Source organism: Miscanthus floridulus, chromosome 3 (assembly GCF_019320115.1).
Source record: "Miscanthus floridulus cultivar M001 chromosome 3, ASM1932011v1, whole genome shotgun sequence".
Lineage (NCBI taxonomy): Eukaryota > Viridiplantae > Streptophyta > Magnoliopsida > Poales > Poaceae > Miscanthus > Miscanthus floridulus.
Window position 1 is genome coordinate 110,578,039 of NC_089582.1, and position 14,567 is coordinate 110,592,605.

Sequence of the window (14,567 nt, forward strand, 5' to 3'; positions counted from 1 at the left end):
AACGACATGTGCCCAACTATCCTTCCATTCCCCAAAAAGAGAGATCCTCCACAGCACACAGCCGCTAAACTCAGTAGACAAGTAACCTCGCCGACGAAGGATCTCATCTCACATACTACTGTTCAAGACATGTATCGGGTACTTTTGCAGCTTAAAAATTTACAGATGATCGAGAATAAACATCAAAGGAGCGCAAAAAAAGAAGCTAGCAACAACTCAGTCTGACTGACTAGGCTCCCTCTTATTGTCTTCACACAGGGGAGCTGCCTCTGCTCGCCAGTTCGATGGAGGCCACACATCGACGACGACGACATGTAGATGCTGCAAACATGGTCGCGCTGACGCTCGCACAAACTTACTAGTAGCAGAGCAGGCGGGCAGGCGCGTGCGAACGGGGGCGGCTAGTCGAGGCAGGTGCCGCAGATGCCGTAGCCGCCGCTGCAGCCGGGCCCGGTGCCGTCGCAGAGCCCCGACGCGCCGACGAACACCGGGCTGCCGCGGCTGCCGCTGCCGCCGCCGCCGCCCCGGCGCTTCCTGCCCCTCCTCCCGTCTGCTTCCCCGCCGTCGCCGACCCAGGTGAAGATGATCCACGACATCACGGACAGCCACAGGATGACCGCGCAGTAGAGCGCCTCGCCGCCGAGGCCGCCCTCCGCCACGCTCAGGAACCGATCCGCCCCCATCTCTCTCTCCCTTTCTCTACGCTAGTGCCGTGTCCCTATCCGGCGGTGGTGGTGGTGGTGGTGGTGGTCGCGGTGGGTGTGAAAACTGTGAAGCACTGCGCCTGGTGCCTTTATAGTCGTTGGCGGGCTGAGGTGCATCGGTGCCGATCGGTGGATTGATGGATGATCAATCCACATCCGCGCGAGCCGCCACGGCGGGAAAACGGTGCCCTCACGGGCGGAAACGTGGTGCCTTTTGCTTAGCGTGCGCTGCAGGAGCTGGGTTCGGCTCGCCACCTGTGGGCGGGCTTGGACGCGGTCCGTTCCCGGCGGCGCGGCCTATCGGAAACTTTTGGAAGTGACGTGCATGCACCTGTGCTCTTGCTTGCTTCGGCCTAGGAGTGATCAGCGACTGCGTGTGAATTATGTCGTGGCGAGGGATGTGGACCTGGGCAATTAACGTAGGGAGCGAGTGGTTGAGCGACTGGGTTAAGCAATCGCGGACTCGCGGTTGCTTAGCGCCGTGGCGTGGAATCATCCTCTGTTTTGGGAAACGGAGAAGAAACGGCTGACGGTTTCGGATGGAATCGACTGATGAGTGGAGGTTGCTTACGAATTAAGAAATGGATCAAGAGTATACAGTGGAGGAAATTAATCACTAATTTCTGTACAAATCTTTTTGAATCTCATGCAGGTTCACGCTACAATGAGCTGCTTGACCATGTACAATCAAAGGTGACAGCTGATATAAATAACTTCCCGTTGAAAGAGTATACAATGGAGGAAATTAAAGAGGCCTTAGATGATATTGGTGATCTCAACACCCCCTTCCCCCGGTTAAAGGGAGGTGCAATGACACAGGACTGGAATGATGCAGTAGTAGTCCTCCTAATCCTAATTCCAAAGGTTGCGAACCGAACCCTGATAAAGTCAAGGATCTCAGACCAATAAGCTTGTGTAATGTGATATATAAGATTGCCTCAAAGGTTCTATCAAATCGCTTGAAGGTCATCTTGCCTGACATTATCAAATCGCTTGAAGGTCATGTTGCTACTTTCAGCAGAAACTACAGGGGACTTGTGTAGAATTAAAGTGTGCCAAAACGCGCCGAGTATCAACCACTTATTGTTTGCAGATGACTCTTTGCTACTCCTGAAAGCCAATGAACGGAGTGCAAAGCATCTACAAAATATCCTTCCTTTCTCTGTATGAAGATTGTTCGGGGCAAACCATTAACACAGACAAGTCATGAGTAAAAACACAAAGAATATTGAAAAGCTCCACGTAATGTCAGCTTTGAATATCACAAGGCAGTGTGTCCGAGGAAATTTGTCACGACTTGTTTGCATCAGGCCAAGTTTGAATTTTTCTCCCATGTAGGGCACCGCAGCTTCCGTTTGGCAGACGCTGTGACTGAACACCGATCCGAGGTCAAGTCAAGCCACATGTCTTATTCAAGTACGGGAAAAAACCAGTATTGCCTCAAAGCCGCCTGCGCTTTACAATATGCTTTACACACACGTTGTGGAGTGGATACAAAGTCTTCTAAAGAATTTAATACAGTCCATTTGGACCAAATACGTCGAGTAATAAAGTAATAAACCTTACGAACGTTGCGAACGTAAACTACTGCTACTTCTAGTAGTACTATACAATTGCCGATGTGTAGCGGAGACGTTAGGTCGTCGGAGCTGAAGTTTCACCGACTGAGCTGCAACTCTCCTAGTGCGGGCCGCAGACGTGCAGCGCTGGTCACTCGATCGACCTGTTGGCTGTTGATTCCTCTACTTCAGTCTTCAGACGATTCATCTGTCGAAATTCCATGTCAGTAAACTGATTAGTACGTGATTCTGAACTGATATAGTACTCCTCCGTAGTTCAACGAATCTGATGGCTTTGATTTCGCTGTTTAGAGTTGACTTGACTGACAGACAGACTGAGAACGCTTGCAGTGCCATGCTTGTGGCCACACCATTCGGTCGTCGTACGGTGGCCAACCTCTTTATTTCCTGGAGAGAAAAAAAATGCATGGGACAGTTCCACGTGGACAGCCACGAGAACTCTGTTCCGATTCACGACACGTGGATGCAACCGCGAGACGGCGACGCCTGGGATATTCGGCCTGTTCACTGGTTGCTTTCTGGACTGGTTTAGGCTGGCTGGTGCTGGTTTATTGTGAGAGAAAAGCACTATTGGCTGGCTGATTTAGGCTGGCGAACAGGCTGATTAACTCGACTTGGCTCGCAATCGCAACCCTCGCGCTCCAAACACCCATCTCTTCCATACAAGTCAGGTGCTCGTGGTGGTCAAAAGTAAAAAAAAAAAAAAAAAAGCGTCAGATTAACATATTTGGTCCGAGCCCAATCCAACGCACTGACAAATCGAATCGTGTTAGAGTATTTTCTTGATTTTTTCTACTTTTGATTGGGTGAGGTCAGATCATGAATTGAAGACCATGATCCGAATCTAACCCGATACACTAGCAGGCCAGTTTGCATCAACTTGCAATCACAAGATTGGATCTCCATCAGCCACCATACACGTCTTATCATTTGTTATTTCCTCCAACTAGTGGTACTCTTTTCAATCTAGGAGTGATTAACATGCTCATGTGCACTATCTAATTTGTAATCATGTATTGTATTTTTGGCAAAGACCTCTTTGGAGTAGCTCCAGTCTGTGTCAAAGTTGAACGAAGGGACCAGTATGGTTTGATTTATCGGTAATGCTACGCATCTTACGTCCGATACGAGCAAATCGTTGGATGCTCCCACCTCATTGCTTGCGTTTTTACCCCATCGCTCACTCTGCCCACGAGTTTATTAAAAAAATCACCCATCCTTATCCCTTCCGCTTCCTCTCCTGTCGCAGCGCCTTGCGTTTGCCCGTCGTAGACGCGGACGCGCACTTCCCTCGTGCTACCACGCGCCCTATCCGCCACCGCTCGCTCGTGCCCCGTCGCGCGCCCCTCCCATCGCGCACGCCGCCCGCTCCCTCCCATCGCGCGCTGGTGCTGGTGGTGCTCGCTCCGCCTATCGCGCGCACCGCCCGCCCGAGCGACCCAAGCCTGGTGTTGATGGCGCTGGTGGCGATGGTGCTCGCGCGCGCCGCTGGTGCTGATGTTAGTGGTGCTCGCGCTACCACTCGCCGCCGGCTCCCACCTTGATGGACGGAATTGTCCGGTACAGGCTCCCCCTCCCCTATGTTGCAAATATATGTTTCAAGTGTTTCAGACGTTTAGATGTATGTTGCAGTTGTTTCATATGGATGTTGCAAGTGTTTCAGAGACATGTTGCAAGAGTTTGTTCAAAATGTTTTATCTGTTCTAGACGTATGATGCAAGTGTTTTGATCCGGATGTTGCATATGTTTCACACATATGTTGCAACAGTATGTTCGAAATGTTTCGTTTGTCCCAGTCTTCCGTTGCAGCAGGTGTTTTCATGTTGCAAGTTGCAAGCGTTCAATCTGGATGTTGCATATGTTTTAACACATATGTTGTAAGTGTATGCTCCAGATATTTCATCTGTTTCAGACATATGTTGCATTCAAGTGTTTTATGTTGCATGTGTTTTATGTTGTTCGGAGAGTCAGGGGGCGCGGGGGAGTGATGGTGGCACGACGGGGTGCCGGGGAATGGGGCGTGGTGAGCCGATGGCCGGCAAACGTGGCGCGCGCCGGGTAGGGGGCATACGGTCGGGGGTACGACGGGGAGGGGCGAGCGGATGGGGGCGGGGTGCATGGATAGGGGTGGGTTGAATCGAGGCGGATGGGGCGGATTAGCGGACCGGGGCAGGCTGTGCAAGCGCACGCGAAAAACAGTCGTCCAACAGAATCCTATCCTGTCGGACGTCCGGGCGCGAGCACGTCCCTTGATTTATATGCTAGAACACTCATGGATTTTTTTTCCTCGTTCGCGAGTTGTAGACGGTTTGAACCATGCGGAACAGAAAAATATGAAAAAGCAAGAGGGACTGATGCATGGAGGCTAGAAGACCCTATGTTGCTCTGGTGATGGACGAGAGAAAGCTAACTCTTTTCGTTTCTCTAATCCTAAAACATGGGGCGTCAACTAAACCCACCATTACGGCTATCGAACCGTGTGCCACAACGACAAGACACTGGAGTTGTGGAGTGCGATATCCACTACGCCCAGACGTTCGGTTAAAACAACTGATGTCTCTCGTGGCTTTAGAGACGTTTGCCCCGTTCGCTTGGAGGAATCTGGATGGAGAAATTTATGAGAGAAAAACATTGTTTTGGATGAAAAAAAGAAGCGGATCAGGCCAGGATTAAGGGCACGCGAACGGGGCGTTTAGTCAATAAAGCAATTCGATCCATGATGTTTCTCATGACTTGCGAGATTTACCAGGATTGTAACTCAAGAAGTTTTTAGCGAAAACACTCCATGGTAGATTCTCTTGTTACTAAAATTAAGGAGGAAGCAAAAACTTGGTGCGTAGCAGGAGCCAAAGATTTAAGAGGAATCATCCATGTAGGATTTTTTTTATGTACACTGTAATGGTTTTTTTACCAAACTTCTTTTTCAACCTTCTCCTTTATCATGTAAAGTGGTTGATGGTTGATCGATCGACTGAACTGAGCAATCGCGAGAACATGGCCTGATACTTCTCAATTTTGGAAGGAAGAAAGAGGCTGTCATGGAAACCTGGAAATTTGTGGCGACCAGCAGATGTTTAGTTTCTATCAGCTTCTGCTGGCAGGTGCAGCGGGTGAACATGGCAAAAATAGCTAGACCGCTCATGTGTGAGCCCGAGGTCAGGCCAACCGAGGTACGTAAAAAAGGAATTCTCAAGTTTTACTGACTGAAAAACTGAAATCAATGTCACGTTAATGTACGACGGGCGTTCATTTGGTGTGGTGCAGAGGTCGCTGCAGGGGGACGTTGCAAGGTGGCTTGGCGCGTCGTCTGTGCACCAACTTGCTACGGGGGCCTGGGTGTCCCAGACTTGAAGATCGTGGGCTTCGCTCTGCGGCTAAGGTGGGAGTGGTTGCGCAGGACGGACACGGCGGCGAACTGGAGCCTATTGCCGTCAAAGCCAGAACGACAGGTCTCAGCGATTTTTGACGCTTCAGTTTCAGTAATCCTGGGAGATGGTTCGTCGGCCAGATTCTGGACGTACAGATGGTTGCCGCAGGGATCAATTGCGGTGATCGCCCCGCACCTGTTCAGAGCAGTCAGGAAGCGCTGCCACTCGCGCTCAGTAAGGGACGCGCTCTTCCAGCGGCGTTTTTTTTTTCGAACCGGAGGTATCCCCATTTCCATTAGAAGTAACGGAAATACAGAGTTTGGTAGACTGTTTAAGGAAACAGAAAAGGACATTTAAGATCATCCAGCTTACTAACACTCCCTAGACCGCATAACCTCCCACCTAATAAGGCGCAGATCACAAAAACAGCCCAACAGGCTAACAACGTAAGAGTTGGGTACAGAACAGAGACAAAAGCCACATCCCGGCAAGACACCATCCTGACAAAGCAACACAAGACAGGAGAGCGTTGTCGGTATTCAGTTCTGCTTGTCAGCATCAGATCCATCCTTCAGGATCAGCCTCCTTGTCGCTCTCGGCGAACAAACTTGCCCAGTAACCCATGAGCGCACATGCATAGCATATAATAGAAACCGGATCGTTAAGCAATTTGCCTTCAAAACAAGCTTTATTACGCGTTTTCCAAATAGCCCAGCATATAGCTGCAATTCCAATCGCATGAAACTGTTTTCCAGCAGGAAGCCAATTCTCACACCAGGTCTAGCATTGATTCAAAGATCTGGGCACATTGTTAGCTCCAATACTCTTTGCCACTATTGCCCAAATAGATTTAGCAGTTCTACATTGAAAGAAGAGATGTGAAACAGTTTAATAACATGAGGGATCTCCAGACCATTTCCTCTTCAACAAGTTATCCTTGGTCAAGATAGCATTATTCATCATCAACCACAGAAATTTTTTTTATTTTGGCAGGAATCTTACTTTTCCAGATTTTCTTATGATAAGGGCCAGAGTCATTTCTAGTCATAGGGGCCCAAACTTCCAAAGAACAACATCATCCTCGGCTATAAATTTAAAGTCCTTCAGATCATCTAAAATTTTATTCTAGTCAATCAGCAAATTATCAACTAACCATCTGGTAAAGGAAACACTTTCAATATCAGAGTGAACTTGAGAAACATTCACATTAGGTTGCTCACAGAATTTGAAAAGATCAGGATATAAGATACATAAAGGTTTGTCATATAGCCATGAATCTTTCCAGAAGAATGTATACTTGCCATTTTTAACCAGAACTTTCCTCCCCTGTAGGTAAATATCTTTAACTTTCAGCAAATCAGACCAAACAGCAGAGTCATATTGTTTATGCTTCACACTATTAATGCAATTGTTTCTCAAATATTTGAACTTCACAATTTCTTGCCATAACCCCTTTTCTTTATCAAGCTTCCACCACCATTTACACAGGAGACTGATGTTCATTTTCCTAATATCCTTGATGCCTAGGCCTCCCTTTTTCTTGTGTTTGCATATTTTTGTCCACTTAACAAGATGATACTTCTTTTTGGTCCCTCCCCCTTGCCAAAAGAAAGTTCTTCTAATCTTATCAAGTCTGCTAATAATGGTTTTTAGCAGCAAATATATGGACATATGATATATGGGGGCATTATTCAAACTGGAGCTAATCAAAGTGGATCTCCCTGCAATGGACATAGTCCTCCCTTTCCAAATATCAAGTTTCTTAACAGATTTATCAACTAAAGAGGTCCAATCACACACATGAAGACGGCTAGGACTGACAGGGACTCCCAGATATTTTATAGGGAAGGTCCCAACTTGGCAATTAAAAATGTCAGCATATTTCCTTGCCCAGTCATCCTCATCATTAATTGTTAGCACCTCACTTTTTGAAAAGTTGATTTTAAGTCCAGCCATCAGTTCATACATGTATAATAACAATTTCATATTCTTGGCACCTTCAATATCATGTTTGAGACAGATTATGGTATCATCAGCATATTGTAAAACAGCAATCCCTTTTTCAACAATATGATCAGCCAAGCCACAAATAGATCATTAGATTGAGCCTTATGAATCATCCTAGATAGACCATCAGCAGCAAAATTGAACAGAATTGGGGAGAGGGGATCCCCCTGCCTAACCCCTTGGTGACTTTTGATATAAGGCCCCAAAGAATTATTCAATTTCACACTAACAGTCCCCCCTGACACAACTTGTTGAATCCAGTTGCACCATTTTGGGCAGAAGCCCCTAGCAGCCAAGCATTGAAATAAAAACTTCCATTTCACTTTGTCATACGCCTTCTCAAAGTCTAATTTCAGAATCACACCAATTTGCTTTTTCCTTTTAGTTTCATGCAGTATCATCACACCACTCATGATGTTTCTGCCTTTCATAAATGCAGTTTGATTGGAATGTATAAGTTTGTCAGACACTTTTTCAATCCTCAAAGTTAAGGTCTTAGTAATAAGCTTGTATAAGCAATTGAGGAGGCATATAGGTCTGAACTGTTGTATTCTTGCAGCATCAGCTACCTTTGGGAGGAGAGTTATTATACTATAGTTAAGTCTAGAAATGTCAACCTTTCCCTCATAAAAATCAGCAAAAAGCTGGATGATATCATTTTTGATAATGTTCCAGCAGGATTGGTATTTGTATTTTATCAGGTCCAGCTGCTTTGTTTCTCTCCATTTGTAACAAGGCATCTTTAATCTCAGATTCAGAAAAAGGCTTACAAAGGTTCTCAATATCTTGGCTAGTGACTTGTTCCAATTCTTCCCAAAGAAATTGATCAATATGAATATTGTGGTCTTACTCAGGCCCAAACAGAGTAGTATAATAAAAACTGGACCTGCGAGGGTATGACCACCCCCAGGCATTGCATTAAGAAGAAGACCTTCTCACGCAGGCCCAAAAAACCCCCAAACCCCTGCCCCACCCTTACACAGAGGCACCGTCGCCCTGTGAGAACGGGCCGGTCCTTAGACCTGTGCTTTGGCGTGGGACAGACGAGGGGATTTTTTTAACCCCAACCTGAAATTCGCTCCCACGGGGAGTCGAACCCAGGACCTGAGGAATGCCGCCGGGACGCTCTAACCAGTTGGACTAGAGGCCCTTTGGCAACAGGGTAGTATAATAATCAGTAGCATGTTTCAGAAGGTTCTCATCTCCTTCAATTGTTTCTCCATTATTTTCCAAAGATATGATTGTGTTTTTTCTTTTCCTTCCATTAGCAATTTTATGAAAATAGCTTGTATTATTGTCTCCTTTTAACAACCATAATTTATGACACCTATTGAACCAGTAGGTTTCTTCCTGATCAAGGAGCTGGAAAAACTCACTAAGGAGGCAGATTTTTTTGGACACTTGTTCTGCATCAAGCCCATCAGTCTCCTCAACTGATTCCAGATAAGCTAATTCCTCACTAATACTTTCTCTTTGCTTCCTCAAAGTCCCCTGAAGATTAAAGCCCCACCCTTTGAAATACTGCTTAAACAATTTAAGTTTTTGTTGTATTTTGTCCAGAGCCGATTTAGCTCTACAGGGCTTGTTCCAAAAAATTTCAACAGTAGGAAAAAAATCAGGGTTACTCAGCCAACTCATCTCAAACCTGAACTGAATATGCACAGTGGGTTTAGTAGGTTCAGACAACAGAATAAGTCGATTGTGATCAGAAATCTCACGTGGGAGCCTATTGACTAATGAGTTTGGGAAGATATCTTCCCATTCTTTGGATACCAGGATTCTATCAAGTTTCTCCAATGTTGGATTGTCTTGATTGTTAGACCATGTATACAACCCACCAGACATAATGATTTCTCTTAGTTCATAAAAAAATGATCAACGAATTGAAAGTATCAGAGTATTTGAATGATCCACCAGGTTTATTTCTTTCATTCATATATCTGAGGATGTTGAAATCCCCCCCAATCAAAATGGGTTCTTTGTTTCTAGAACAAAAAGCAGATAATTCAGAAAGGAAAATCATTTTATTTTCATCCTGAGCAGCCCCATACACAACTAAAAAATTCCATTTTACTTTTTTTAATTTTATCCCATAAGTTCATTTGAAGCATAAATTCTCTCTGTTGAAAGGAGCCAACATAAAAAAGATCTTTCCTTACACCACACAGAATACCCCCAGACTTGCCATGAGCAGAGTTATATAAGCAAAGATAGTCTTGATTAGAATCAAAAATTTTCAGAAGTTTTTCGTCACAATCATGAATCATTGTTTCCTGAATCCCAATAAAATGAAAAGAGTACTGAAGAATAAGATTTTTCAGATAGGTGGCCAATCCTTTTTTCCTGAGGCCCCTACAATTCCATATTAAACCTTGCATCATCATGTTTTTTTCTTCTGTTTGCTGCATTTAGAGGGTAAATCAGTACTAGGCTTCCTTCCTCTATTGCCTCTCATGCCAAGGATTTCTTGGTCTTTATTTCTCCCTGTTTTATTTGGGGAGATTTTAACAGATCTTTTATTTTCCCTTTTTTTCTTCCTGGATTCAACCAGGATAAAATCCTCTGGCTCAGAAGACTCTTCTTGAAGCCATTCAAGTTCAGGAATATTACTATCACCTTGGGTCACCTCAACTGACTCAGTTTGAGGGCCCACCTTCTGCTCAATTTGTTTTTGATATAGATCATTTCTAGCAATTTCTAAATCTTTTAACAAATTACAGGTATCAAAATCATCATCTTCAATAACAATTGCCATTTCAGATGTAATATGAACAACTTCATCAACAGATAAAACAGAAAAGGAATTGGAATTGGATGGGTTACCTTCCAAATTTTTCTTCTGAGCCACCTTTTCCACTTTCTCCATAGTGGTTGAGTTTGAATCCTTTTTAAGCCTTTCACTTCTTCTTCTTCCTTGCCCTTGCTGAGCATCCACCTTCATGTTTATCACCTCAGGGATAACTTGAGCTTCAGAGAGTACCTGAACATAATCATTCACAATATTGTCCACCTCCATATCAACACTCTCCTGGGTGTGAATGATATTATCATCAGATATAAAGAGCTCAGGAGACTCATTTTGTGTGACTGAGGCTTCAACTGCCTTTTCCTTAGGAATGTGACTTTGAAGCTTTTCAGAATCATTCAGAACATTTTCACTAGGAATATTGGACTTCAAGCTTGCAATGTCTTCACAGGGCTTGGTAAAAGCATTCTCATCAAGATTAGTGTTCATGAACCAGATCTGATTGGAATTTCCACCAGTAGCTTTGGAAGATTGACCCACTTCTCCCATTCCAGTTAGCTTATGAACCTTCACCACAAATGAGTCACTATCTGAATCTGAATCCTCAAATATATCAGGAATGTGAACTTTTTCTCCCTCTTCATCATCACCAGGCTCCTTGTAAACCTTCTGAGCATCAGCCATGAACTTGGATTGTGATTTCCTCTTATAATCAATCTTGGGTGGAGCATACCAGTATACCTGCTGTTTACCATGATCTTTGCCTGAATCTTTGTTTTCCTGTGATAATTCAGCAGACCCAGTACTATCTCCCCTGTGTTGACCATCAGATATCATGTCAGCCTTAGACTTCTTGTTGGGACGTTGACCATCATCTCCAACTTTGATGCCACTCTTCAGCACCTTCTCACCATTTTCTTCAGGCATCTCTCTTTCAAACCCGAAGTCAATAAGATATAACCCCAAAGTACCCTCTGCAGTCCTAGGTACCTTGGCCACATCTCTACAAGCAATCTTGAGGCGAACATAATCATATCTGAATCTGGAACCTTCATCTATCTCTATCACCTTACCCACTAAGTCACCAACTTTAGCGAGGGTTTTCACAGACCTCTGATCAGCCGGTATCTTACTCACACGAAACCATGCAGTTTGAAGAACACCTTTTGCACCTACAGCAGGTGACCATGCCTCTATCTGAAGACAAGCATCGTTCGTCATTGTCAGATTTTTAAGACGACTCCATTCCTGCGCCATCTTGGCTGTTGGAAACCTGAGAAGAAATTTGGGGGACTCCTTGTGTCGCAATGCCCTGTGTGCTTCAGGAAAAGTTCAGCGGTTTTCAGCGCCACTGCTCCAACTTTTTTATGCCCTCCATACCACTGCCGTCAGTTTGGGCTCTAACGCCGTGAAACTGCAGGTGTGAAAAGTCGAAAATACCCTTACGTTTAAATATGTCATTAATTTTTTGAGCATCTTAACGACTTCGAATGAAAAAACCCAAAACTAGAAAGTTGTAGATCTTGTCGAGATCTATAATTTTCATATAAAATTATCTTTATTTAATTTCGTAAAAAATATGATTTGATATGATTAATATATCTTAGAAAAAACATATCTTTTTTTTTTGTCTGATGGACCCCTCTAAAGTTGCCGGTACTGTGGCAGCGGAACACTGTGGCTGCGGGACTTTAGTCTCGGAACCCGAGGGGAACCGAACCAACTTAAAAACTTGAGCCTGTGAGAGAATAAACTCCGGTTCGAATCTTTTGCGTGAAGCGAAGACGAAAGCGTAAGAGAGTTAATTAGCGGATGTGGTCCATTCAACATATAGAGTGGATCTTAGCCGTCTTCCCGGCCTAGGACGTTAGAAATGGTATAGGAGCTAACTTGCACGGTTTCATGGACATATGGCTCAGGAGCTTAGACAGGTTGCGTATAGCTCTGCAGGAGCATGGCACTTGGGCTAGGGGAGCTGAGAGCCTGAGAATATGGACGTGGAGTATGGCACTTGGGCCAAGAGAGCTGAGAATATGGACGTGGGCCAAGAGAGTCGATTCTGAGCATTTATCCCGAATAGGGTAAGCCAGTCTATCAAACAAAAGCTCTTCTTACTTGTTGAGTAATCATTCGATTAAGTCTTAAATGAGCCCCTCTAAAGTTTGAGGCAAATGAACGCATTTTTGTTCGTCGTCTCCGAGCTATATATCCTCGCGGAACTCTGGTCATTGAATCAAATTAACCTTAATGAATAACTAATGATTTCTCTTCTTTTAACCCTCTTTTTCCCATTAATAACTAAACAGATTATTCCGATATATAAAATATTAATTTCAATGGCTTTTGCTACTATAACCTTCTCAACCATGATTTTTTATTATATTCAGTTATTTCGCATAGAAATAACAAATTCTAACGATACTAAAAAAAAAGTCGAATCCTAAGGGGGGTGATTGTAGCATCCCCGTCTAAATGGGCCAAATTCCGGTTGGGCCGAGGCACTGTAACTGCGCGCGTGGGCTGTGGTCTGAGGCTGTAGCTGCGGGGGAGGGGGCATGTAGCGCCAAGGCGGGCCAGGCCAAAAGCGAGTTACTGTGGTAGCGCAACACTGTTGCCAATCACTGTTCATGTGAGTACTGTGCATCACAAAACACTGTGCATGCAGACTTTAGTCCTAAACTGTGAATCCTGGGACGGCCAGATCGACTTAAATAGCCAGGTCAAGAACGCGTAGTAACCTTCGGTTAACCGTTTTGTACGAAGCGAGGACGAAAGCGAAAGCGGGTTGCTACGTAGGTGGGGTCCACCCCTCGGTAGAGTGGGCTTGTGCTGTGTGCCGGGCCTGGGGCGTTACAGACGCTCTCGGCTGAGGCACTCGGTAGCTAGAGCTTGGAGGGGGCGGAGGCGTGGAGCGACTAGACCATAGTTGAGGTGGTCGGCTGGTCGCCCCCACCATGCCCTTAGGGCATGTTTGGGGAGCTCTACGCCTCCATCAGATCTAGATTCAAAAAATAGCTCCAATAAATAAAAGGTTATCCAAAGGCTCTAAATCCACCAAATCCGAATTCTGTAAAACGGTGGATCTAGAGACTAGATTCACTATTTTGGTGGAGCTCCTAAAGTGGTGCTCCACGAAATGGTGTTTCTTACCTTCCTTGTGGAGTTGGGTGGGAATTACCCACCATTGTCACTGGTTACACACCCCATCTACGTATTGGTTCATTCTATTGTAGTTTCTTCGTCTTCCCCACTCGACCGAACGAAAAAAACACCGTGCCTCTTCCTCCCGTCGCGGCCAGGGAGGTCATGCCGCCCACCTCCTCCCTTCGTTCTGCTACTCCGGTGAGCCGCCCATGGCCCGGATCGGATATATTCGGCCCCATGGTGGAAGAAGATAACAAAGGTGAGTGTTCGATTATAATACTATGTACGTTTCTTGTTATTTGCAATTTAGAAAAAAAAAATCTTATTTCGAACCATCTCACATGTTTTAGAAAATTCTTGGTGTTAGCAAGTTTAAAAAAAAGCCTCTCCAAAATGAAGATGACTTGAAGGTGATGGTTGGCAACATCGCTAATGAGGAGCAAGATCATTGGAATCCTACGAGTTCCAACCCCATCATACTCCTTGATGATGATATGTATGTTGTGACATACCCTTGATGATGTCAAAGGCGATGATTTTTCAAAATCGTCTTCGGTGGGGCTATGCTTGCTGAAATTTATTTTGACATGTACATGTACCTAGATAAAAACCCACCAAGGACTTCAACCACTAGTGGCATGGGGCTTTTGCTAGAGACATTGCGCACTCTGGGGGAATGCTATGATCAACTTCATATGAGCAATGAAATATTCGAGGTCCTCCAGGGTGTATTAGTGGAGAGGTACGGGCTACAACCATCCTTGCATATGACTACCTATGAGAGCCTTGTTGTGTTTTTATTTACTAGGAAATTTGATGAGGTCCTTAACTCTTTGATGGCCATGGCAGAGGATTTCATTAGACCTAAGGATTCCTACAGTTCATAGGAGGATAAGAGATAATAGACAAGCCTATCCACATTTTAAGGATTGAATTGGTGCTCTGGATGGCACACATATTCGAGTTTCTCTTTCACCCAATGAACAAGTGAGATATATTGGGAAAATAGGGATAGACA

General features: G+C 44.9%; 1 protein-coding gene across 1 annotated transcript; it reads right to left on the reverse strand.

Moving 5' to 3' along the window:
- Positions 1–229: 229 nt before the first annotated feature.
- On the reverse strand, positions 230–766 carry LOC136546449 (uncharacterized). The gene has a single exon (XM_066538424.1). The coding sequence runs from the start codon at positions 681–683 to the stop codon at positions 402–404; it is 282 nt and encodes a 93-aa protein (XP_066394521.1). The 5' UTR covers positions 684–766; the 3' UTR covers positions 230–401.
- Between the last annotated feature and the right edge of the window lie 13,801 nt (positions 767–14,567).

Excerpts from the sequence above, each read along its gene's own strand:
- LOC136546449 (XM_066538424.1), bottom strand. The coding sequence starts at position 683 with ATGGGGGCGGATCGGTTCCTGAGCGTGGCGGAGGGCGGCCTCGGCGGC.